Source organism: Meles meles, chromosome 21, assembly GCF_922984935.1.
Source record: "Meles meles chromosome 21, mMelMel3.1 paternal haplotype, whole genome shotgun sequence".
Classification (NCBI taxonomy): domain Eukaryota; kingdom Metazoa; phylum Chordata; class Mammalia; order Carnivora; family Mustelidae; genus Meles; species Meles meles.
In genome coordinates, this window is record NC_060086.1 from 27,014,448 (window position 1) to 27,039,873 (window position 25,426).

The following is a 25,426-nucleotide window of genomic DNA, read 5'->3' on the forward strand; positions in this document are numbered from 1 at the left end:
CTTTTGAGGAAATAAACAAAGGAGTTGACCATGGACATTTGGGGTAAAAACCACTTAAATCCTAATCAATAGGAGCTAGTTACATAATTTAGAATAAAACCATAAACCGTGGATTTTCATTTAAAGAATAAGATGGAATTCATTCCCATTTCAGAGGATCTCTAAGGCAGAGTGGTTAAAAAAAAAAAAATCAGAGAATACAATACTCCCAAATAGACAAATACACATGTATTTCTAAAAGGCCCAAGAGAAATCAGGTTACCCACACAGTGATTTCCTAGACAACAGAAAAGGAAATGATTAAAAAAAAAATAGGAAACGGGTGCCTGGGTGGCTCAGGCTTAAGCGTCTGCTTTGGCTTAGGTCATTATCCCAGGATCCTGGAATAGAGCCCAGCATCAGGCTCCCTGCACGGCATACCCCCTGCTTGTGTTCCCTCTCTCACTGTCTCTCTCTTGCGCTGTCAAATAAGTAAACTAAAAAAAAAAGAAGGTAAAAAAATAGGAAAGAAAGGGAAATGGGACTTAGCTGGGAAAAGCAAACTTGCATTTTTGTAATTATATTCATCCTGCACTTTCGTGCTATTCACCTCGTTTCTCATACAAGGAGTGTGTGCTGGTATATTTGTAAATTTGGAAGACTAAAATAAATTGATGTGTTCCTTATCCAAGGTGAATGTAGACACCTGACCCTTGTGAAAACATTAAAGCATTACAAACATTATTAGAAGATTCCTTTGACCACAGCCTCCAACCCCCCAATGTCAACTCTTATAAAAATAGTCACCACTGTTGTGGCATCTGGGTGGTTCAATCAGTTAAGTCTGCCTTTGGCTCAGGTCGAGATCCTGGGGTCCTGGGATCAGGCCACATGTCAGGATCCCTGCTCAGCGGGGAGCATGCTTCTCTCCTTCTGCTACTCCCCCTGCTGCGTGCGCTCAATTTCTGTCAAAAAATAAATAAAATATTTTAAAAAAAAGAAGTCACCACTGTTTTCACTTTGGCGAATACTTCTGCAGTCATTACCCCTTTTTTGTTGTCATAAAAGAATATGTTTCCTAAGCTGAAAACAAAACGAACATTGGACATTTTGAAAAAGGACATTAGGGGATAAGGTAGACACACAGAGTGACTTGCGATCTTCAAAGCGTGGTCTCGTCTCTGGCTTGACAATCGTCTATTTCGTTGAGAGGTCTTCGGCCGCCTTTCCAACCTTCCTGGCCGGTGACAGGATATGCGGTGTGTACGTGGGTAAAGCATCAGGGACAGCACTCAGAAGAAGGTGCTGCGATCCACCCATTTCCGGTCCCGGTGGGTTAATAAGAGACACAGCTGTGGTGCGGGGCTTGACATCTTTTTTGGGGGGTATGGATCCCAAGGTAGCGTTCAGTCGTGGTGGGCCTTGTTTCTTAGCCAGTTTTCCCCTTCCTCCTGAATCTAGGGGCTTCACGTCACAACCAGATGGTTTTGGTGGTGGAAAAGCTGAATGAGATTCCGCTTCTAGAAACTGCACAAAAAGTTCTGAAAAAGAATGATTGGCCACAGCTTGGTGATTTGGCTTCGCAGGTGTGTTGGGGGCGCTTTTGGATCCAGGCCCCAGTCACCCCGCTGGGCACACCCGCTGGGCACACCCGCTCCTGGCTGTGCAGCTGTCGCAGCTGGTCTTCTCAGATCCCCAGCGTGCTTGCCATCAACCTCAACGCTTCCTGCCGTTCCGCATCAGCTGCCTGGAAAGATCCCACGAAGAGTCTCCTTAGGAGGGTTTTGTCCACCATTCCTTCGGACTGACTTACTAAGGTCATCAGTTTCTTCTGTGTGTCCTCCAGTATTTCCTGCTGGACCTCATTCTGTTTCTTGAACTCTTGGAGTTGGTCTTCCTTCACCTCCAAGTCGGCATTTGTTTGGTGCAATCGTCCCTGTAACGACTTCAGTTTTCCTTCGAGGGCGTCTGCCTTTTCCATCCATTCGGCCAGTTCCAGCTTCAGGTTTGCTAGTCTTCGCTCATAGCGCCTTCTCTCTTCCTGGGAGGCAGCAAGCCGCAGCTCAGCTTCCTCCTTCTGCTGGGTGACCACGTGCAACTTCTCCTGCAGCGACTCTGCCTGCAGACTGGCTCTGTGGCTGGCCTCTTCCATGGCAGTGGAAGACAAAACAAGTTTTGTCACTTCCTCTCTTAGCTGAGCAACTTGGTCTTCTGAGGCCAAAGCTTCCCTGCGATGAGAATCTTTGGCTTCTGCAGTGAGGTGCTGCCCGCTCTCCAGCTCCTGGATTAGGAACAATTCTCTCTCACGTAACTGGTGAACCTCCTTCTGGAGGGCACAGGTTTCCGTTTCTTTCTGTGTCAGGGCCAACACCACCTCATCTCTCTCCCGTTGACACACAGCTGCCTTTTCCTGCATTGACCGAACGGCGTCGGTGAGCCGCTTCAATTCCCCGGTCTCGCCCTCTTCTTTCTCCTGCAACAGTTGCTCCAGCGCCAGTGCCTTCTCTTTCATCGCAGCGTGCTGGGATGCCTCCTCTCTCCGCATCCCAGAAAGCAGCCGATTTGTCTCCTGCAACGCCTGATTTTCCATTTCCTTTTCTCTAGATCTTTCCACGATCTTGGCATTTTCTTCTTTCAGCCGACACACATCCATTTCGAAACCTGCTATGCTCTCCTTCAGATTGGTGACTGCCTGCCTCAGCAGCTCATTCTCACTCAGCTGGCCACTGAACTTCTCCTGTAAAGAAAGCAGCTCCTCACTTTTCGCTTGGATTTGGAACTCCTCAGCCTGAAGGAAGTTTTGTAGAACAGCCTGTTTCTCCTTCAGCTGCTCCATGTGGGAATTGGAATTGCTGTGTTCCTGTGGTTTGCCTTCTCCTTCCCCCGTGGCAGCCCCGGCAGCAATCCATCTCTGCTGATCTTCCTGGAGGGTTCGAATCATTGTCTCTTTTCCTCGCCCTGATTTTCGGAGCTCTTCTACCTCCTCTTGGAGCCCTTGAGAAGACTCACTCACTAGGTCAGATTTCATGGCCTTCAGGGAGTTGGCAGACTCTACGGAGTTGCTGGAGGTTCCTTGAAAGGAGGTCCTTGGCATTGCAAAGCTCCCTGATGCGGAGCTGAAGTTGTGCCCGTTCCTTTTCTAGCTCTTGTAAGTTTATTTCATGTCCTTGGTAAGTTTGGGTCTGGTCACGAGAGGTCGTCTGGAATTTCAAAACCTTTTTGCTGTTGGTGAAAGCCCACGCCTGGAGTTGTCGCAGATCCTCTGAAGCTGGGGTCACTCATGCTTCATATTTTGGACCGTGGTCAGCATCTGCCCTTTCCACTCCTCCATGATCTTCACTCACTGTGTTAATGTGTTCCGTTCCTGTAGAAGCTATTGGAACTGATTGATAACGAACTCCTCGAACCTCATGACCAGTGCTGGGTGTTTGCAGGATCGTCACTAAAGTCTGGCATTTCTGACTTAACGCATCCACTTCCAGGTCTTGTTCTCGAATAATATGAGACAAATCGTTTCTCTATATACTTCCTGGCCACTGCTTTCAATTTTTGTGGACAGTTTTTGATTTTCCTCTTGCATCCTCTGGAGGTCTGCTTCTTTGGCAGCTAGTTGATCGGTCATTGCGTGATAGTCCCTTTTCAGATTGCTAATCTCCCTTGTCTTCTCATTTAGGACAGCCAAGACCTGTTCGCTTTCAAAGCACACCCTTGCAATTGCCGCTGAAGTTGTTCCACGTGCCCGTTCTGGCTGTGAGAAGCCACAGAGATTCTGCTGAAAAGACCCTGAATCTCCAAATCCTTTTGCTGGATAACCTGAGTGAGTTTCCCAGTCTCCTCTTTGGAGAGCTGATCCATCTGCTCAGTCAGTCTGATGTTCTGTTCAGTGAAAAGCTTCATCTCTAGTTCCTGTTCTTTGATTCCTTGGACTAATTTTTGAATTTCGGCTTTAGGTGAATCATGCTCTTCCCTTCCATTCTCTCTGGGAAGAGGCTGGCTTGCTCGCACTTCCTCATCCTCACAGGGTTCTCTTGGAATTTGCAGACTTTTGTCGGGCAACTGGGCTTTCAGCTCTTCTAGCGTGACTTGCAGATTCCGAATCGCCCCGTCTTTCGCTGCAAGGAGCTGAGCGTGTTCAGTGTTCATCTCCTCCTGCCGGTGTTGGAGACGGTCCACTTTCTCCTTCTGCTCCTGTAAGGACTGAAGCAGTGCTCTCTTCCCCTGCTGCTGGTTGTGAATGATCTTCTGTTGTTCTTTTATTTCCTCCTGGAGATCATCTTTTAACCTGTTGAGCTGGAAGACCTCACCTTCTAGTTCTACCATCTCCTCTAGGATTTTAGGGTCAACCAGAGGGACAGCGCGACTCTGTTGTGTTAGGCGCTCCAGGTCTTCGTCCACATGAGGATGTTGGTCTGTCATGGATGGGAGACACATGTCTTTGTCCTCCACGGATGGGGGTAAAATGTCACGGCTTCTTAAGGTTTTGGTCGACTCACCGAATTCCCCCCGAAGCTCTGGCCTTTCTCTAAGCTCTTCAATGTATACCTCTTGCTCTCTGACGCATTCTGTCAATTGCTTCTGCTCCTCCATAGCAAAGGACAGCAGTTCCTTCGTTTCCTGATGGTCAGCGTCCATCTGCTCGATCCTCTTTTGGAGGTATAGTATCTCCAGGTCTTTCTCTTGACCGAGTTGAATGAAATGTGCATTATCTGCCGGTGACAATTCTTTGAGACTTCGCTCAGACTTGTTTGTCTCTTCCAACAGCTTCTTTTTGGCCCAACATAATTTTGGCACTAACCGTCCTTTCTCTATTTTTAAAGCCCTCACAGCAATGTTGTTTTCCAGAGAATCCTTGTTGTTGTGCAGAATAGATTCCTCCAGCTGATGTCTTACATCTTGGAGCTCCCAGACCAACTTTCGCTTTTCTGCTCGGAGATCCGAAGCAAGGTTGTTCAAACTGTCGTTCATTCGCTGCATCTGTGTAAGTTGTTGCTTCAAACTTCTGAGCTCCATTTCCCTTTTCTGAAGAAGGTCATCGTTCACGTTCCCGGCAGCGTCTCGGTTCTGCAGGTCTTCCAGTTGTCGTTGATAGTCCATTAGTTGTTGGCGGTGCCGGTCAGTGAGGTCTGCTAGCTTCTGCTGTTGGACGTTTTGCAACACCGCTACTTCCAGGTGATGTTCGTCCATCTCCCGCATCAGCCGCTGCTCTAGGTCTCTGATGTGGCTCTTCAGTTTCCACACAGTTTTTGGGTCGATGGTATTTGGTCCCTGAGTGGAACATGGGCACATCTTCTTCCAGTGAGTCACTTCAGCCTCCAGTGTTTCGATCTCACGGAGGCGTCTATTGATCTGTGTCTGGCTGAGATGACATCAGGCAAATCCATGGTGTCCCCAGGGAAAGTCCCTTTCCCCAGCACATGTCTGTTAATATCGGAAATGTCCCTGGTCAAAGAGGTCTGACTGCTGTCCACGGCCCCTAGGGAATGGCCTAGGCCAGAGCCCAGGCCACCAGCCCAGGAGAACATGTGACGGTCATACAACTGCCCTGGTCCGCGATGGGAAAGGTCCAGCCCAGTAGAAATACCCCACCAAGTGTCCCAGAACCCCTGCCTGCGCTAGGCTAAGAATCAAAAGCCAACTGTCCTTTCCAGACAACGCCTGCGTGCCCCTTCCTCACCCCAGCGCCTGGTGGTAAGGCAGCTAGGAAAAGCCATGACCCTCTGGCCACTGGTCCCAGTCCCCACCGCTCATCCCCACGACTTCCCACGCCAGGCCCCATGCGTTCCTTCCCCTGCCTCGGTGGCTGTCCTGGGGGGGCCCCTAGAGCTCGCTCCTGCCTGACTGCCCCAAGGTGCCTGCCCCCAGAAAATGCACCTGGCCCTCGACTTCCCCCTAAGTGGGATCACAGTACACAAAGTCCTGTAGCGTGAGCTTTCCACGCAACAGTATCTTTTTAATTGAGGTGAAATGTACACAGTCACACGCATCCGTCCAGCTAGGAGAGAGGCTCCTCGGTGCATTTCACAGATGCTTATACTCGCGCAGAGGACGGCCCTCACGGAGACTTTGGGTATTTCCAGCCTCCAGAGGCTCCAGAGCGCCCTGTCCCTTCCTGGCCCGTCAGTCCTGCGCGGACAGCGCGTCCCTTGCCTAGGTTTGGTGGTTCGCCGGTGGGTGAATGAATGCGCTGCGCCTTCGTCTCCTCCCGCAGCTGTGAGCCTAGACCAGGCAGGGGGCTGCGGAGGACATTGGAGGTGCCTGGTCCGCGGGTCCTCCGCTCTGCACAGTGTGGCCCAGGTCTCTGGCGGCAGAGGTCCGAGTCCGCCCGGCGTCCTCCGCCTGGCGCTAGTGACTGGCGGGCCCCGCACTGCCCCGGCGGGCGGCGCCGGTGGAAGTGACGCGGCGAGGGCGGGGCGCGGGCCGGAGAGCCGCCGCCGCCGCCGCCGCTGCTGCCTGGGCCGGGAAACGATGTAGCCGCGCCAGGCCGTCCCCCCAGCTGCCCGGCCCTAGCCCCGCCGGCCGCCGCCGCCACCATGAAGAAGCAGTTCAACCGCATGAAGCAGCTGGCCAACCAGACCGTGGGCAGGCGAGTGCGCCGATTTGGGCCGGCGGGGATTGCGCCGGGTGGGGGCCGGGGGCGCGTCGGGTGGGGAGCTGCGTAAGGGGCCGAAGGCCGGATCCCGCGAAGGGGCTGGGCGGGGGCGGTCCGGGGGCTCCTCTGGCCGCGCGCTCCCGTCTGCTGCCGCACCCCGCACCCGGCGCAGGGGGTCCGGGTTAGGGCTGCGCCGCGCTGCGGCCTGGAGCCCAGCTCCGAGCCGCCGCCCGAGCTCCCGGGCAGCCACGGATGGGGTTGGCCTTCCCAGACGCCCCCGGAGCAGGTCCCCGCCGCCCATTGTTCAGGCCCCACCGAGCATCGCCCTGGGGGGACTGGACTCAAGCCTTCCCCTGCCCTCCCCCGGGGTTTGCCCTGCGAAAACTCCCCTCACGGATGTGCCGTAGGCCCGGCGGACGCTGTGCTCTGGGGGCGGTGTTCTCAGGCTTTCCGTGTCTCCCCGCAGCCTCAGACCCTCCGCCTCCTGCCTAATGGCAGGAAATAATTAAGGGGCGATCAGAGCCCATCGGATCTGCCTTGGGAGTTTCTGGCGTCCAAGGAGGGACTCTAGAGGTGCTGCTGCCTCCAAACCGGGGCCCCTGTGGACCGAACTGCCCAAGTTCTTGACATGGAGAAATGAGCAACTGGGAGGAAAGGATGGTGGAAACGCCTTAGCTGACTTTTATTTTATTTTTTAAAGAGCTTTCTAAAAAGCGTTGCTCCCTCTGGGTTTGGAAGCAGATCCTTCTCCAGGTTTCTTTGGTTTCTGCTTTAATGCCTGACAGGAAACATTACCCATTATGAAATGACAGCAGAGACCGGGGTTTGTAGACGATCGGGCTGTTGGAGCGGGAACCACTGGTGGTTTTGAGAGCTCCCGGAGGTGACGGTCATGTGCCCAGTTATCCGGGGCACAGCTTTCAAGGTCTTTTAGGGCAGTTGGCTGTACTGGATCTACTTGACTGTTTATTCTGGGATGAGATATGAAAGTGTGAGTTTTCCCCAACTTTTGCTTCTTTTCTTTTTTTTTCCCCAACAGTTGAGTCAAAGGGAGAGTGTGGTTTGGTCAAAGCACACGTGATAGTTCTTTTTTGTGTGTGTGTACCAAAATGCTTTTACTTCCCCTCCCGTTTTCTAAATTTGCCTTTTACTGTTTCAGTTCCCCGTCCTCCCCACCGCCTGACTTTTTGCTTAGTGGCTTAGTTTTATTGTTTAATTTGGTTGCTACCCCACCCTATGATCTTAGTGTGCATTGATCCTGTTTCCAGAGTTCATGCCTCTTCCCTAAAGCCTAGCGGTGCCTATTTTTCTGTCTCATTTGCAGGAAATGATAGAAATAATGCCGAGAGGGAGGTAGAAAGAGTCATAGTGGGGGCAGTGTTTCAACCAAGAATCTGTAAATGAATTATAAGATAATTCCTTTTGAGTTTTCTTAGTCTCCCCTTTGCATTTTTAGTAAAATACCTTGTGAAATCCATATTCAGTGAGGGTCAAGACAGATTAGTCACATTGTCATTCTGACCTGTTTTTACACTGTATCAGGAAAGTGGTGTTGCTTGTTTTGTGCAACCTTCTGAGCCTTTTCAAGCTCCCAAGCCAGTCAGGGTCCCTTTGGCCCCAGCTTCCTCTGCAGCAGCTTCTCTCTTCACACTTGCATTTCGGCCATAGATGCCCTGCTTTTAGATTCCAGAGCAGGCTGAGCATTCTTACCTGTTCGCCTCTCCCTGGAATTCTCCGGAGCTCCTTTCACCACACCAGCCCTGTAGCTGCCTCCTACTCATTCTTCAGCTCTCCAGGCAAAGACCTCTGCCTCTAAAAGGACTTTGCTATTGCTCCCGCAGAGACTGGAGGGCCTCATCCCAGCGAACTTTGATAACTCCACACAACACCTGGTTTTCTATCATGGAGTGGCCTTTTTACTTGTTCTTGTTTTCCAGTAAGTGAAATGCCTTGAGAGAGCCCTTGCTGCCTTTCTCTTTCATTTTGAGCCTCTGCTATGGTGCCTAGCATGGGGCGGAAACTCCACAAAGATTGTCAAATCAGGGGTAAATCTAGTTCTTACCAGTTCACCCTGGCGGTGTGAGCCCAAGTATGGGAAAATGAAAACTGGATAGAGTCAATGGTGATTCATGCTGGGACTGTAATTCTGGCCCTGACCTTTGACTCTGTTTGAAAATCTTTATTGCTCGATGCCAGTGGAGGCCAGTGGAGGCTGAGGCAACTACAGAGCTATGAAGGGTGTGGCAGTTATGGTCCCAAAATCCAAACTTTTTCTGGGGAAGCTTCAGCTTCACTGCTGCCCATTTCCTTGATATATTTATATTTCTTCCACTCAAGTTATTGTAAAAGTCTCAGGAGGAAACACAGAGGCAGAAAAGAGCCTAGAATTGTGATTGTGTGTTACCGTGTTGTTGGTAGACATCAGAAGCGGGATTCTGGGTGCATTCAACTCAAGAGGAAGGCTAGAAAGGAAAGGTCTCCTGCACCCACGAGTGAAGTCATGTGGGTGGATGGTGCATGCCCATCATGCATGTTATCCATTCATAGAGCCTTGCAAGGCCATGTTCTCTACCCAAGAACGCGGGCCTCGTGAGGAACCCCACAGTGAGGTTCCATGGGACCTCTTGGGGGAGAGTCAGGAATGGCCGAAACAAGGGAGTTCTCATGATGTGTGTGTCTCCAATGGGAGCTGGAGTGTGTTTCAGAAGATGGTTTGCATAGCACACGTGCCAGGCTGATTTTGTGGTCTCAGGACAGGGTGTCCCAAAAAAGAGAATTAGGATGGTTGATTCACTAAGGAGCACTTCCTGAGCTCACACTGTGTGCCACTGCTCAAGGTATTAAAGAATCAAAAGTGAACACAACCCAGCTTCTGCCCTGAAGGGGCTCAGTAGCTTTGTGGAAGAGATGGACAAACAAGAAATAATTATAGACCATTAGGTAACTGTTTAAAGAGGGACAGCTAATGTAGTGAGCAACACTCCACTCTCAGTGGATGGAGAGAGGGACCAAAACCAGACAGACAAACTGGGAGAAAAGTAGAGCAGAGCCTTTCCCCTCATCTGTAACCACTTCTTTCCATTTTCTCTCCTATTGATTAGGACTCTTTTGCTTGTGAGAGAACCCGACTCGAATTGCCTTAAGCCAAGATGGGAATTTCATTGGCTCCTGTGTGACCCAGAGAGTCCAAAAGTAGTGTGGGTGCAGCCAGGGCTGGATCCAGGGTTTCTGCTCTCTAGATAGGCTGTGTCCACCAGGAGACACCCCAGCCCCAACCCAGTTTTCCTTCTTCCTTAGTTCAAGTCCCAGAGGGCAGAGAATGCTTTTCACTGTGGCCAGAGGCCAGGATTGACTCTGAATGTGTCTGGCTGGGTCCCATGCCTTGCCCTGGAAATGGGAATGGAGCCAGCCCCACCCAAACCACAGGGACTGGGAATGGGAGAGCACTGGCCCCCCAGAGAGCACTGGGTGCTGTTCCCAGAAGGAGGGGAGAAGGAGTGCTGGTGAGGATACAGTAAGTATCATGTCGTGTCTTTTGTAGTCCTGCTCTAAAAAGAAAAAAATGTATTTTGACAATCTCCAGGGTGGATAGATAATTCATCAGAGATGCAGGTGGTACTTTTTGGCAGGTGAGAGCCTGAGTGGAGGAAGGCATACACCAGCATGAGGAACTCAAGGAACGCTGAGTTATGAGGTAGAAGGGTCAAGGAGCAAAAGAGTCTGAACTCTTTTGAGTCTGACCTAGGAGAGTTGATGACCTAGGAGAGGCTCTGGAAGGGAGTGTCTCTTTGGGGTCGGTTTGTGCCAAGGCTGAAGTACTCCCTGCAGGTCCAAATGCTTTCCTAGATAGCCTTTAGAGCAGTCAAGGGTACAGACTCCAGCTCATGACAGCTCTATGCAAAGCCTCTAGCCCTCTAAGTCACTCTAGAGTGACTTAGAATAGGCGAGGGCTGTGGGGGACCTCACTGGTGTTTGTCTCACCAGAGGGGCATGTGGGAACATGGGCCCAGTGTGGCCCGACCTTTGGAGTTTTTGAGAAAGGATTAAAATCTGGATTTTCATGAAAATCAGGTGGTTACTGAATGCAAATTAAACCACCACCATGACATGATGTGGGGCTCAACAGAATCTGTCCCTGGTCAGACTTGGTCTGTGTGTGGGTCACCAGTTGGCAGTGGCATGTGTAAAAGGACCAGGAGGTTAACGATTCCTGTTCCAATTTTCCTTTTCTTTCCTGTACCTTACCGTGACATGACTGCACTCTAAGTTCCTGGATTTTTGGAAGTGCTTGTTCTTTCCTTTTCCAAAAGCTTTCAAAGATCTGATAGTCATATTCATCAATACTTATCTAGTGGGTTTGCTTCCCAAGTGCTGCCCCAAAGCACCTGGCTTGGCTCTTGGGGCAGAACTCAGGGCCAGGGCTTCTGACTCTGGATCCCACTGTTTCTGATGACATACCCTGGCCTGGCTGCCTTTTCATCTGATTCACCGGGGAAGGGTTGGTGTGGATTCAGTGCTTTTGGTGCTGGCTGAGCTGCTGGGCTAGAGGCTTTGCATAAATGATTCACCACCTTCTCCATAGGAAATCCCAGAGGTGATGTTATTTATTCCTGGTTGAATGATGAGGAAGGGAGGACTCAAAAGAGGTCATCAGGCTAGTCACTGATAGAGCTGTCATGAGCCAGAAACCAGGTCTGGGATTCCAAAGCAGCTGTAAGTCCAGACTTCACGTGGGCAACTCTTCTTGGAGGAAGCCTGTATTGGAGTCATGCACGATGCTTTCATAAAATGCTGGAAACTAAGAGTTGGCTTTTGCTCATCCTACCAGGGATGGTCCCCTGGGGGGCATGTGGCAGTGTCTGGAGACATGGTTGTTGGTCAGGACTTGGTTGGTGGTGGTGGGGTGCTCCTGGTATCCGCTGAGAGAGGCCAGGGATGCTGCTGACCATCCTACTGTGCACAGGACAGCCTCACCACACAGAACGATGTGGTCCCAAAGGTCAAGAATGCTGAGGTTGGGAAACCCTCGTCTAGTCCTTTTACATTCTCGATATATGAATGGCCAAAACCAAAGATCTACACTGTTTGCTTGCGGGGTATCGATGTGTTCTGTTTGGTTGATTTCTCAAGTATGTAAGTGTTTATTACAGTCATTGGCCCATATTTAAAGCTTTGGTGTCTTCCCATGAAAACCTGCATTAGCGGTTCTTCCACCATCATGAAGGCCTAGCAACGACTAGTGTTGTTCCCTCGCACCAGGAGTCGTGGCTGAGTAGCTGCTGTCCCCTCTGTGTCAGGTGTCAACTGTCCATTTGCCCCACTCCCTACTGGCTTGTTTTCCTGTGTTAGGTTCCTGGCACACCCTTCCCTAATCACAGAAATCTAATGACCTTCCCCAGGAGCAAAAGGCTCACTGCTTCATGAGGTAGCCCGCTGTGTTAGGGACAACACAGCTTCTCACAGTGACTCAAAATGCATCTCTGCCTGGGCATCCCAAGGCAGTCCTACGGTGCCACAAAGAATCAGCCCTTTTTGTATTCAACATCATAAACCATATCCTTCCCTTTGTCAGCAGGAACCTTCTACGTCCCTCACCTATTCCACACACTGATTTCCTCTGCCTTTTCTAGGGGAGCTTGGAACAGGGTTTCTGAGAAAACAGAGATAATGATGCTCTGTTTGCTTCAGTCTGAGTGGATCCCATCCAGAGTCTGCATAGAGCAGAGGAGGAAAGAAATCTGTTATCCTCGCAACTTCTCTTGCATGGCCTTGTTATACACTGCACATATTGTGAAATCCTGGAATATCAAATAGAGTATTTATAGGTTTAGTGAAAACCCATTGTTTGCTGAAACAAAAAGGAACCCTAAACAGATGTGGCCCTGTGGCATCAGGTTACCTGTGAAGGCAGCATGTTATTCTCATCTGAAATGATCTCTGTGTTAGTGGTTCCCAGTATGTCTGCGGCAGACCCTCCCAGCCCATCCCCTGACCCCAGGGACCTGACATTCTGGTGTAGGGTCCCAGAATTAGTATGTGCACCATGCATTCTTTTTTTTTTTTTTAAAGATGTTATTTATTTATTTGACAGACAGAGATCACGAGTAGACAGAGAGGCAGGCAGAAAGAGAGGAGGGGAAGCAGGCTCCCCGCTGAGCAAGAGAACCCCATGTGGGGCTCTATCCCAGCACCCTGGGATCACAACCTGAGCCGAAGGCAGAGGCTTAACCCACTGAGTCACCCAGGGGCCCCTGCACCATACATTCTTGTCAGACTGTAGAAGTTTGGCATATATCATTCTATATCTGTTTCTCAAATGTAGGTAGATGCCGCAGTAAGTAATCAGGTATAAATCCATTTAAAGTATTATTACACTCCTATCTGCTTTGTCTCTGTGTTAAAATAGGAGCATCTTTTTAAAAGGATTGAGTTAAGGCAGGTTAGTCTGTGATGTTCCTATCTTTCCAGGGCCCCAGTGATCTGAAGGGCCATTGCATAGCTGTCCTTGTATTTGGATAGAGACATGTCCCTTCTTTTCTGTCTTCTCTGACCATTCCCCTGGGTGATTCAGCACCCCTGGACCTACCACCTCACAGCTGATGGCTTTCAGCTTTATGTTTTTAGCCCTGGCATCTGTTCATGCCTCCGTTGATCTTCCTCTTGAACTTCTCTACTTGAACTTCTCTACTTGAACTACATCCTCAAATTAGCTTTCCTTCCCTGTATTCCTTAGTCTATGGGTCGGCAAACTTTGGCCTGGAAGCCAAATCCTGCCCACTGCCTGTTTGTTTGTTTGTTTGTTTAAAGGTTTATTTATTTATTTGACAGAGAGAGAGACACACACACAGTGAGAGAGGGAACACAAGCGGGGGGAGTGGGAGAGGGAAAACAGACCTCCCGCGGAGCAGGGAGCCTGATGCTGGGCTTGATCCTAGGACCCCAGGATCATGACCGGAGCTGTAGTTAGACGCTTAATGACTGAGCCACCCAGGCGCCCTACCACTGCCTGTTTTGTGGGGGAAAAAAAAAAAAGTTTTATTGAAACCCAGGCCCGCACTGTCCCAGCAGAGCTGAGCAGTTAAGAGTGACCGTACGGCCTGCAGAGCCCATGCTGTTTACTGTCTGGCCCTGAACAGGACATGTTTGCAGACCCCTGTCCTGGCACTTCGAATGCCACATCATCTCGGGGTCCCCCTCTTTCTCCTCTGTGTTCTTTATATCCAGGCTGTCCCCCTGTCCTGGCAGTTCTGCCTCTGAACAATCTTTGAGTTGGTCTCTGCCTCTTGACGGCCTTAGTTCAAGTTTTTTTTTTTTTTTTAAAACCTGGACACGAAATTGTCTTCCAGCTGGCTTAACTAGCTTGAACTGGATTTTATCCCTTCTGTGGGACATCTAGGCCTCCACTCTGGTCTGGCATGGCTAGTCACAATTTTACCATAGCCACTCCTCTCTCAATGATTTTCTTCTGATGAATTCTCTGGAGTCCAGAATCATGACATTGGTAGGGGATTAATATTGATGTGGTCACAGTATTGCTAAATTGCTTTCTACATGATAGGGCTGTCCTTCAGTTTTAGTGCAGCAAAGGATGGCCCCTGGAATGCACGTCATTGTGCAAGCTGTGGTGAGTGCCCTATTTCACTGTTATGCTAGTAGCATTCGGTGTCGCCCTAGAAATCGCAACCTATTTACCTTTTTTTCCACTCAGGTTGAAGTGAATGAAATGTATTTGTATTTCTGTAGGAGTTTTCTGTCTGTGTCATTTGTTCATTTAATTGCCGTGGAATTAACGTCCAGTTGTTGATGTCTTTGTTCTGTTACTAGTTTGGTTCAGCAGACATCTACTGAGAACCTGTCAGAGGCTGGTTAAAAAGATCACTGATTCCTTGGAACTGGAGTCGGGAGACAGACCTGCAAGCAGATAATTTGAGGACAGCCGGTTGTATCTATTCTAGCAGCTCTTGGGTGTTAGTAAGGAAATATTAACGCCATATCTCGACTTATTCATCTATTCAATATAAACGAGTTAACATTCTTATCCTTGGGTATACTGTATAATAACTGCAGGGATGGTACCTTGAGGGAATCCGTTCATGACCATGTACATATTTGATACAAGTTTCAGAAGATAAAGCAGATTCTGTTGAAAACCTGACCTTGAGATTTACAGAACACATTGCTTTTTAAAAAAATTTTTAAAAGATATTTACTTATTTGAGAAAGAGTGAGAGAGAGAGGACACAAGTTGGGGGAGGAAGAGGGAGAGAAAAAGGGAGAAGCAGACTCCCCACTGAGCAGGAAGCCCAATGTGGCCACGATCCCACAACCTGAGCCAAAGGCAGACGCTTAACCTGCTGAGTCACCCGGCCCCCCAAAGACACTGCTTTTGAATAAGTATAACATACTGTAGCCAGTGATGTGAAAACAATGCTAAGTTCATCTTAAGCTCTGCAGGCTGTAAGACTTGTCTCTAATGTCTTGCTATTTCCTGTTAATTACAGCTTATTAATGATTTGCATAAGCTGCTTCCTTTTGATTAGTCTGAAGATATTTTTCTTGGACTGTCCTTTCCCACAGTTCCTTTTAGGTGTCTTCCTTATCAAAGATACTTTGTTCTAGTAGTCCACTTAATCCCTCGTTAAATGTTTTATTAGCATGTCTTCTATCATTTCTAAGCCAGTTAGCCACATTTATGCCCCCTAAATAAAGAATTTAAATCATAAGTGGTAGACTAAGTAAATAGGTACTCAAGTGAATATTAAAGTTTTAATAAATCAGTGTTCAGAACTGCCCAGAAATTCTGAGCAATGACCAGCTACCCGTGACCTGTCAGTGCGAACATTTCTAAGTCTACCAGTTTGTGTTTCACATGGTCACTGGATACTTTGAGATATGTGGGCTGGACTGGCCAGCTGAACCCATGCCCATCTGTACCTTGGGGAAATAACACCAAAGCATTTCTACTTCACTAGCTCTTGTGGGTGCTAGGATAGTTGGTGCATGGACACTGGCTTGGGTTTCTGCGAAATTTCTCTGACACGCGACACTTGAGCAATCTTGATAATAGGAGGTAGAGATGACGGGTGATGGAGAACTCCCAGAAGGAAGAAAAATTCTCAGGAAACCTAACCCACTGACAGTTTGATCCTTTACCTTAATTTTTTTTAATATATATTTTTATTTATTTGACAGAGAGAAATCACAACTAGGCAGAGAGGCAGGCAGAGAGAGAGAAGGAAGCAGGCTCCCCATGGAGCAGAGAGCCCGACGTGGGACTGGATCCCAGGACTCTGGGATCATGACCCGAGCCGAAGGCAGAGGCATTAACCCACTGAGCCACCAGGCGCCCCTAATTTTTGTTTTTTAAATCTATACCTTAACTCAGTATTTTTTGTCTATAAATTGGCTATATCTGATTGCTAGCAGTGGGAAAACTCTGTCCAGCTCTTATTTTCAAATTAGGTAGTGAACTAACTTTTTTTGTAGATCCGTATGTACTAAGGCCCAGAGTGACTGTGGTGTTGAAATTCACAAGTCTCTGGATGCAGCCCCCTCCAATAGATGGAGCAAGTTGGTTCTTTACAAAGTTTTAAAAAGCTGTGAAAGCAGCATACTCTTACTTCCTTTGCCTAATAAAAACTGATGGCCATCTTTCCCCAAAGGAGACAATTTTGTTGTATATTGAAACTCTGTGGTGGCATCATTTCTCAGTGTCACTTTTAATTTCTTTAGTTTTCATCATACTCGGTCATCCCCTTTTACAACCTTTTCAGTACTCTTATTGCTTTTGCATTCTTGGACCCGCTAGGATGCGTGATGGTCCCCAAACAACCCCAAGATGGGAGGACTAAAACACACGAGCACGTATGACTGTGGACACCAAATTTTAGAGACCGTCAGTGTTGACTGGCTTTTGTTCTCATCTGTGGAAGACCATGGGTAGAAAAGCTTCCATGCCAGTTTTGGGGGATCATGGTTGAGGACCACTGCAGTAGAATTGGGAAGCCTGTGTATGCAGAAGGTTGAGAAAGCCAAGTGGGTGCTCTAGGAGGACCACTCTGGTGGCAGGTGACTTCGGGCTGTGGAAGAAAGGGATGGTTGGGGGGGAAAGTGTAAGAAACTGTTGGAACAGGCTAAGGGGGAGTAGGACCATGGTGTGCTGACTGACTTGCAAATGTTTAGCACCACGGTGTTTGGGGTGAGGAAGGGAGAAACTGAAGGGTTGAAGTGACTCGGGTCATGGCTGGATGTTATTTACTGAAATAAATCACACAGCGATTCTTCACTTCCATTCATTTCTAATGCTTCCCTTTCTTTAAACATGTAATTCTCATGCCGGCTTTGACTTTTTGTTGGCTTTCTTTTCATTCACTGACTTATGCCTTTGTGTGTGTGTGTGTTTGTGTGTGTGGACACCACACTGTGCTAATAATAACTACCAATGAGTAACGTGTTTTAAATCTGGCGAAGCTGGTCTTCTTCAGCTTTTTTTCTACTCTCCTCTTTCTGTATAGAAATGAATTTTGGTATCCCTTCGTTTCTAGCTCCTAGAAAAATTCACTTATGATTTTGATTGGTCTAGCGCTCATTCATCCACATAATATTTATTGGGTACCTGCAATGGTGTAGGTCCTGAGGATATAAAAGCAAATACATCCTAGGTATTTATGGTCTAGCATATCTGTGAACTAAACCTTGGGGAAGGTTGATGTCTTTTCAGCATGAGCATGGCATAACTCTTTCTATACAAAGCTTTTATGTGCTTCCTAATAAGTATTTTGTTATTGTTGGAAATAGTGCCTGATTAGTTTAGTTGGTAAACATGAGTGATGTTCATGTTTGTATATATATTTACTTTACTAAACTAATTGCAGCTGGTCATTTTGTTACTTCTTTGAATTTCCATGTATACAATATTATCCGTCATGTTTTTTTCTTCTTTTCCTATTATTTATTTCAGTGATTTTTCTTTCATCTCTCATTTAATGGGTTAGACTCCAAAATAATGTGTAGCTGTGTAATTGTTTGCAGCAATATTGTATAAAGGGCGTGTGATTTCACCTCTATTAGGCATTCCAAAAACGTGACAAGAACTGGTCTTGTTTAAATGCAAATGTCCTAATCTGAGTGGCTCCTGATGGAAATCTATAAGCCTTTTCCTGTCTTCTTGGAGCCACACCACCTTCTAGTATGTGTGACGTTTGAGCTTAGTCATAAGATTGGCAGGTATGTGGCTTAAAGGCAGAACACTGAATTCGTGGTTGTCCATCCATACAGAGAAAACACCTGCAGTACACTTGGACTGAGGAAGGAACTGGAAGAGAAATTTGAAATGGATGGAGCACTGGCTGTGGTGCATAAACAATGAAATCTGTTACACTGAAAAGAGATTAAAAAAAAAGCAATCTACATTTACAGAATCCTAAAAAAAAAAGAAATTTGAAATGGAGCCGATGCGGAAATAGGTTAATATAACTTCTAAAGAAATGGTCGGCACGTCATGGGGCGGTAGACTGAATTGCAGACTTTGACTTTTGGAGCAGTCTTGAGGAGCAGAAACCTTGCTACACTTTGATTTAGATGGAGGTTCTAGCAGCCCTCTACCTGAAAAAAAAAAAATCATTCACATTCATAGATTTGCATATAATTTCCCGGACTTCACCGACCTCTTGGCCCAGGGCCAAGAATCCCAGGACTAAAGAATCCTATTAGCTCCTGGAGAATCGTGTAGCCAGTTCCCGCCCTATGACAGGTAGACGTCTCACATGTTCTCCAGAACACACACTTGACCTCTATGTGGGAGCCTCCCCCAGAAAAGCCAAAATGGGATATTCTGGATGATGAGATGTGGCGATCACCTTAAAAAGTACTTTCCCTGAATAATCGATTTCTTTGGCAGTGACTTCATTCCAGAGTGTTTTCAAAGCTTTTAGATGAAGACTTTGAAAACCTAAAACCACTCTAGGGCAGCTGGAGTATAGTCAAAAGTGAGCTGGACATGAGTCTATGCTGTCCACCAGCTGTCTCTCTGACCTTGGCTGCCCGAGCCTCCTGCTGCGCTCCCACGCTGGTTAGACAGGGCTCCTGATACCGTGCAGGGACCAGCCCTGATAGGTTTAAGAAGTTGGCACGAGGTAGGGAGGCATCATAAGACAGCGAGGAAGCAGGAGACAGCAGGTTAGTACTGGAAAGAATAGGCAGGTTAGATTTCACCTCACCACCAGGGACCAAAATAAATTCCAGATGGATTAAGGGTTTCAAGTAAAAAAACGAACCATAAAATAGAGGAAAAGATGGAAACTTCTTCATGCTCTGGCATAAGAGTGCAGAGAAGGAATAATAAAAGGTAACTGATAGATTCACAGCCACCCAATAATTAAACTTCTGTCTGTCATATATCATAGTTAAGATGATGACAGATGACTAGTTGGAGACAACTGAGAGCAGCCACAGTGGAGGGTTAATGTCCTTCGTGTGTAAAGCTCTCTTATCAATCAGTTTAAAGAAGTGCTCCCTAATGAGCAAGTGCCGTCAACAGAACCAATAAGTGTATGAGACTTGTTTCAAAATTACAGCTAATTGAAGAAGCACAAAGCTTCGAGACAACATTTCTCACTTACCAAATTGGCAAAGCTCAAAATAATGACACGTTACTGTCTTGGGAGAGCCAACAAGGGCTGTGTTTATCCAGTCATACTCAGGTGGGAATATAAACAGGCATTCTTTTCCAGAAGGAAATTTGCCATTGCATTTTAAGAACCATTTCTGAGATTGGAACCTGAATCGTCCACCGTGTCCTCCAGTCTCTTATCCTTCTGGATCCCTTTCCCAAAGAGTCCCCCTCTGTGCTTTCTTTTTTTTTTTTAAGATTTTATTTATTTCTTTGACAGAGAGAGATCACAAGTAGTCAGAAAGGCAGGCAGAGAGAGAGGGGGAAGCAGGCTCCCTGCTGAGCAGAGATCCCAGGACTCTGGGATCATGACCTGAGCGGAAGGCAGAGGCTCTAACCCACTGAGCGGGGTGCCTGGGTGGCTCAGTGGGTTAAAGCCTCTGCCTTCCACTCAGGTCATGATCCCAGGGTCCTGGGATCGAGCCCCACGTCCGGCTCTCTACTCCGTAGGGAGCCTTCTTCCTCCTCTCTCTCTGCCTGCCTCTCTGCCTAGTTGTGATTTCTCTCTGTCAAATAAATAAAATATTAAAAAAAAAAAAAGTTGAATGCTTTAACCCACTGAGCCACCCAGGCGCCCCCCCTCTGTGCTTTCTTAAGTCCCATCCTCTTCTGACCTCAGTCAGTCATAGGTTGGTCTCTGACCACACACTTCCAGCACTCTGTCCAGCCGGCCTTTTTCCTTCACCCGTTCTGCAGCCGGACAGACCTACGTGGTCATCTCTTGGTGCCTATACCTGGGATGCAGGGCGTGGTCCAGAAAGTTCATCCCACTTTCCAGGGCAGGGCGGCCAAGATGTTCTGGCCTTTAAGCTCAGCTGGGCTCTGAAGACTGCCTCCCTGCCCTTGGCTCAGTTTCCTATCCCGTTTTCCTAAGTGCTTTTGCCAGACTTTGACTTTTCTCAGACCCACTCCACCCGACTCCAGACACACCCACTCCCCTTGGATGACCTGCCTCCCTGTTTCCAGAGAAAACTGGCTACTGCCACCCCATCCAGGTCCCTCAGGCTCAAAGTAATCAGTCTAAGTGGTCATTGCCGCACAACCCCCATGAGCTTCTCTCCCCAGCGTGGGGGTTGAGGGGAGCTTACCCTGTCCACTCTGCATTTCCAGCTTCCCTCTCTCCCCGGGCTCTTCCCAGCCATTTGTGATGTTCAGGCTGTTGTTTCCAGTTCTCTCCTTCCCGTGCAGGGCTTTGCTGCTCCGTCTGCCATCAGCGCCCTGCACGCTGGCTCTCAGGGAGCATTCCTGTCCCCTCTGCCAGTTTCAGCCAGCCCTCCATCCTTGCTTCCTGGGCACCACACACCCGGCTTCTTCTCTGCCCTCCCTGGGCACTGCTTTGCGGTTCCCTGCTCCACCTGCCCTTCCACTGTGTTCCTCATCAGGCTTCTGTGCTCAGCCTTCCTATTTTATGCAGAGCTGCACTCCGAGCGAACCCCCCACCCCAAGGCATTGTTTGCCACTCCTGCTGGCAGCGCGCTCGGGAATTTTCTCTGCAGATGCATCTTCTGTGCTTCAGAACCACAGAGCAAAAACTCACACGGGACATCTCCACCTGCACGTTCAACAGATCCCTTAAACCCAGCATTTCCGGAGCTGACCTTGTTGACCTCACCTTCAGAGCCCTCCCATTGAAAAACCTCGCTATCTAGCCAGTCACTCAAGATAGGTACATGGTGATCATTCTAGGGGATTCCTTCTCCCTTCCCATCCACGCCACGTCACGAAGTCCTGCTTATTGTGTCGTTGTAACAGCTCTCAGTCCCCTCCTCTCCTTACTCCCTGCTCTAGGGTGGACCCTCCCTTGTGCCACTTGGTCTCATATACTCGGGTCTCTTAACACTCACCTCCTCAGTTTCCCTGCCCACCAGTGTGTCTTCCCTCCCCTTCCACGCTCTTCCACACTGTTGCCAGAAAGATCCTTCCAAAAAAAGTAATTGTAATACTGATAGCTTACATTTATTTGGATGCTTGCTGTGTACCAGGTGCTATTCCAAGTGCTAGTCATGTATCTACTCATTTAATACCCAAATCAGTATGGTATTATCCCCTCTTGCAGGTGAGAAAACAGAGGCACAGAGACATTCGATAACTTGTTTGAGGTCACAGAACTAGGAAGTCCGTCTCCAGAGTCTCTGCTCTTAACCATTTATGTCATCACAATAACAACCTCCTTCCCCCTCTCAAATAAATAGGTAAATCTTTGAAATCCATTGAAATGCTAGGAAAGGTATTTTTTTTTTTTAAATTCTTGGGAATTAAAAAACGTGATACTGAAAGCCATTCAGAAAAAGTTCCAGATGACTGATTAAGTAGGTCTGTGGCTGACTATAGCAAGTGCTGTTTTATTTGTTCATTCATTGTCCAAGACGGGACAATAGGATGTAAGAAAATCCTCAGAAAGGCTATTACATCCATTAAAAAAAAAAAAAAGTAGGCTACTGAGAAAAAGACACAGAGTTCTTGGAAATTAAAAAATCTGTTACAGGGTGTCTGGGTGACTCAGTCAGTTAAGCATCTGCCTTCGGTTTAGGTCATGATCCCAGGGTCCTGGGATCAAGTCCCACACTGGGTTTCCTGCTCAGCAGGAAACCTGCTTCTCCCTCTCCCTCAGCACCTCTCCTTGCTTGTGCTCTCTCTGTCAAATAAAGAAATAAAATCTTAAAAAAAAAAATATCTGTCACTAATTCATTTAAAAGTCCCAGGGAACTAAAAAAAGAAACAGCCTTTAGAAAGGAAGTAAAGCAAGTTTCTGTGTTCTTTCATTTTTCAGGATATAGGACTCCCCCAAAGGTACATCATCAGGAATAGCACTGATAAACCAAAGAAGAGTTATTTACTAGGTCATTATAGAATCAGAGGCCCATCCTTCCTCTTCCTGCAAACCTCCCATCCTGTTAATGTGACCAAGTTATGTTGATTTTCACACAGAAAGACTGCTATCTTTTTGCCTTTCTGGCAACTGTAAAGATTTATTATTATTATTATTATTATTATCCACATGGTTCTTAACTGGAAATAGTCCCCCCCCCCCCCATTTGGCAATATTTCCACATGTCTTTCGTTGTCACTTCTGGGGAGAGGGAGGCATGTTGCCACTGGCTTCTGAGCACGCAGGAACCAGGGGTGCTGTGAACATTCTACAGTGCTCTGGGCAGCCCCCCAAGAAGGAATTATTTAGACCAAAATGTTGAAAGTGCTAAGGTGGAGAAAGAGTTAACTCGAAATTGCCCAGCCACTTGCAACCAGAACTGCTTCTTAATCTCCCAAGACATTAGAGACCTAAGAAGTTAAAAGCTGTACGCTAAAAATTGGCAGTCTCCTTATGTTAAACTAGCCTAATACTTTACTAGAAAGTAGATAAAATCTCTAACATTTCTTGTTCCTAATCTGCTGCACAGTGAAACGGAAGGTGTGACATCAAGACTGATATTTAGCCTGGCAGGGGGGAACATCTGTCGTTGGAACGATTGGTACATCTTTCTGTCATCATCGTCAGTCTCTCTGGTTCTCTTTCCCAGGGAGCACGGGTGCCGCCTTCCAGTTCTCCTTAGACTAGGGCTGCAGACAGCCATGACTAATCAGCGTTGGCATGTTAAGGAAGAGCCCTTGCCACCTTCCCTAAGAAATTTCCTCTCCCTGGACTGGTCCAGGGCAGATGTCAAATGCCTAAACTCTTTCCCTCTCCACCTCTCTATCCTTCCCCCTCCCTATGACAGTGCTGTGGTGAGGTCTTCAGGAGGTGAAATCTCTTTAGCCTTTGTCTCTGAACGATGTCCTTATTTCAGGGTTTCCTCGCTAGCTCAGTGGGAAGAACAGATGGCCCTTGATCTCGGGTCGGGAGTTGGAGCTCCATGTCGGGCACAGAGATCTTGTGATTTTGCCTTCATCTTTGAAATATTTGCATTTGATGTACAGTTATAGGTTGACTTTTTTTCTTTCAGGACTTTAGAGTGTCATTCTGTGGTCATTTGGTCATACGTTTCTGATGATGAGTTAGCCATCATTCTTACGTTGCTCCCCTGCCTGTTAAGTACCTTTTTTTGTTCTGTCTGCTTTCAAGATTTTCTCTTTTTCCACAGTTTGCCCTTGATCTTTTTAGGTGTGTTTGTGTGTGTGTGTGTGTGTGTGTGTGTGTGTGTGTTTATCCTCCTTGGAGTTCTCTGAGTTTAGATCAGTGGATTGTTCATTGTTCATTAAATTTGGAAACTTCTGGGGCGTGTAGGTGGCTCAGTATCGGAAGTTTCCTTTTAGTTCTCCAACTTGGCCCTCAGACTTCAGCAGGCCCCATGCACCCAAGCCTAAGGGGGCCGGGGAGTGGGGGCAAGTGTTCTCCCAGAGCTGTATCATCTTGTGTGTGTCCTTCTTGTGTTCTCCTTCTTACCTCTGTCCTCACGGCCTTAACATACCCGTCTGCTATCCAACATCCAAGCGTCCAGCTCCAACTCAGTTATTGGGTCTCAAAAGCCATCACCGGTTTCAAAAACTTTCCTGGTATCTGAAGTCGGCATCAGATGCCCTCCCATGTTTTCGAACCTCTGGCACGTTAATGACTTCTCAATGCCCAGGTTTCTCATCTCCAGAAAGGGCACAGTAATAGCATGGATCACACAGTTATCTCGAGGATTCAATGAATTACTACATGTAAAGCACCTGGAACCCAGAAGTTAAGAACAGGTTCTTGGGGAACAGAATTGCCTGGGTTCAGAGCCTGCCTATGAAAGCTTGAGCAAGTCTGTTCACTGTTCTCGGGCTCAGTTTCTTCATCTATAACATGGAGGCAACGATACTTACCCCCTGGGGTTCTTGTGAACATCAAGGGGATTAATTCTTACCAAGCACAGGGTATGAGCTCCCTAAACATCAGCTGTGATAGTGATGACTGGCCTGTACCCTCCGAGGCCCTGGGCTTCCCCAGGCACCGCACTCATCACACTGGACTCTAATTGCTGGTTTTCCTCGACAGTCATCGAGCCCTGTCAGAATAGGGGCCATGTCTCTTACTCATGATGGCTCACGGAAGGGAACCCAACAAATATTTGTTCAGTGACTAACCCGATGAAAAGGTTATTGGCAAATCATGCATGACACCCGTCTGTGGCTGAATGCAGTGACGGGCCACATAGCTTCACTCAGAGAACATTTTATTATTCTGAATATCCTTTTGAGAAAAAGACCTCATTTAAAAAAAAAAATCGATATTCTGTTCTGAGTCATCAACAGCGTCCTTCCATCCATCAGGCTGTGGTGTTGGAACACTCTTTTCTTTGACCTTTAAAAAAGGGCAAATGAAGATTTATGGTGTTCTCCACCCAGAATCTATCCATCATTCATTAAAAGCAGCCTCACCCCATTTTTCCAGGTGAACATTTTTTTCCCCTTCATTTTGTGCACCATGCTAATCATAGAAATTTCTGGGCTACCTCTGTGATGTGTATTCCTTGTAGAAACTTAGAGGACCCACAATTACTCCAAATTCTCAGCATTGCATGCCTTTTAAAAATATGTAACGTTTCTTGTTGTTTATAGAGATACAGCCCTGCTTTTGCAAAGCACAGTTTTGAAGGTTTCAAATAGTTTCTTTTCTCTCAAATATTCTGTTCTATTATAGTCTCTTAAAAGTTGTGTGAGATGGTTGGTGCAAATATAAATAAAGTGAGGTACAGGAAGGTCAGGGGTTGTATTTTTAGAGCATATGGTTAGTTTGCTGTGGGCCTAGACTAGGGTCTAGCATGAAAACAAATTAAGAGAGTCAACTTTGGTCAGTGACCTCAAAATTGCTCTCTTTCTGAGGGTCCAAAGACTTTGGTTCATGTGTAATTTATTTAATGGGTGTCTGCCCAGTTTCCACACCCATGAACTAGAGGTGCAAATTGCCCCATGAGGGTACATGTCATAATAAAATGAAATCATATATGCAGAAGTGCTTCCATAAAAGAAAAAAATGTACAAATGCAGACTTAAGCTAGTATTGGAAATCTGGTGATCAGCTCACTTAGGGCCCATGAATTCTAGTTTCTGTGTCTGATTCATTTCTTGATCAGAAAGACGTCCATGTTTTATGGGTTTTTCTTGAACTTTTTCAAGTGTTTTTCAAGTTGATGGTTTACAGTCAGTGATTCAGCCATGCCATTTCTGTTAAAATAGCAGCATATCATTGGCCAGCATCAGACTGGTAGGGCTTCGTGCCT

The 25,426-nt window shown here is 47.4% G+C and overlaps 1 protein-coding gene across 6 annotated transcripts in view; it reads left to right on the top strand.

Annotated features, from left to right (window-relative positions):
* Window positions 1-6,390: 6,390 nt before the first annotated feature.
* Window positions 6,391-25,426, top strand: part of ARHGAP17 (Rho GTPase activating protein 17) — an 86,186-nt gene continuing 67,150 nt past the window's right edge. For all 6 annotated transcript variants that reach the window (XR_006816745.1, XM_045994197.1, XM_045994201.1 and 3 more), the window contains exon 1: window positions 6,391-6,562. Coding sequence is in view for 5 of the 6 variants with exons in the window: in XM_045994197.1 (XP_045850153.1) it covers window positions 6,510-6,562 (53 nt within the window). In the remaining variant the exon portion in view is untranslated. The remainder of the gene's footprint in view (window positions 6,563-25,426) is intronic.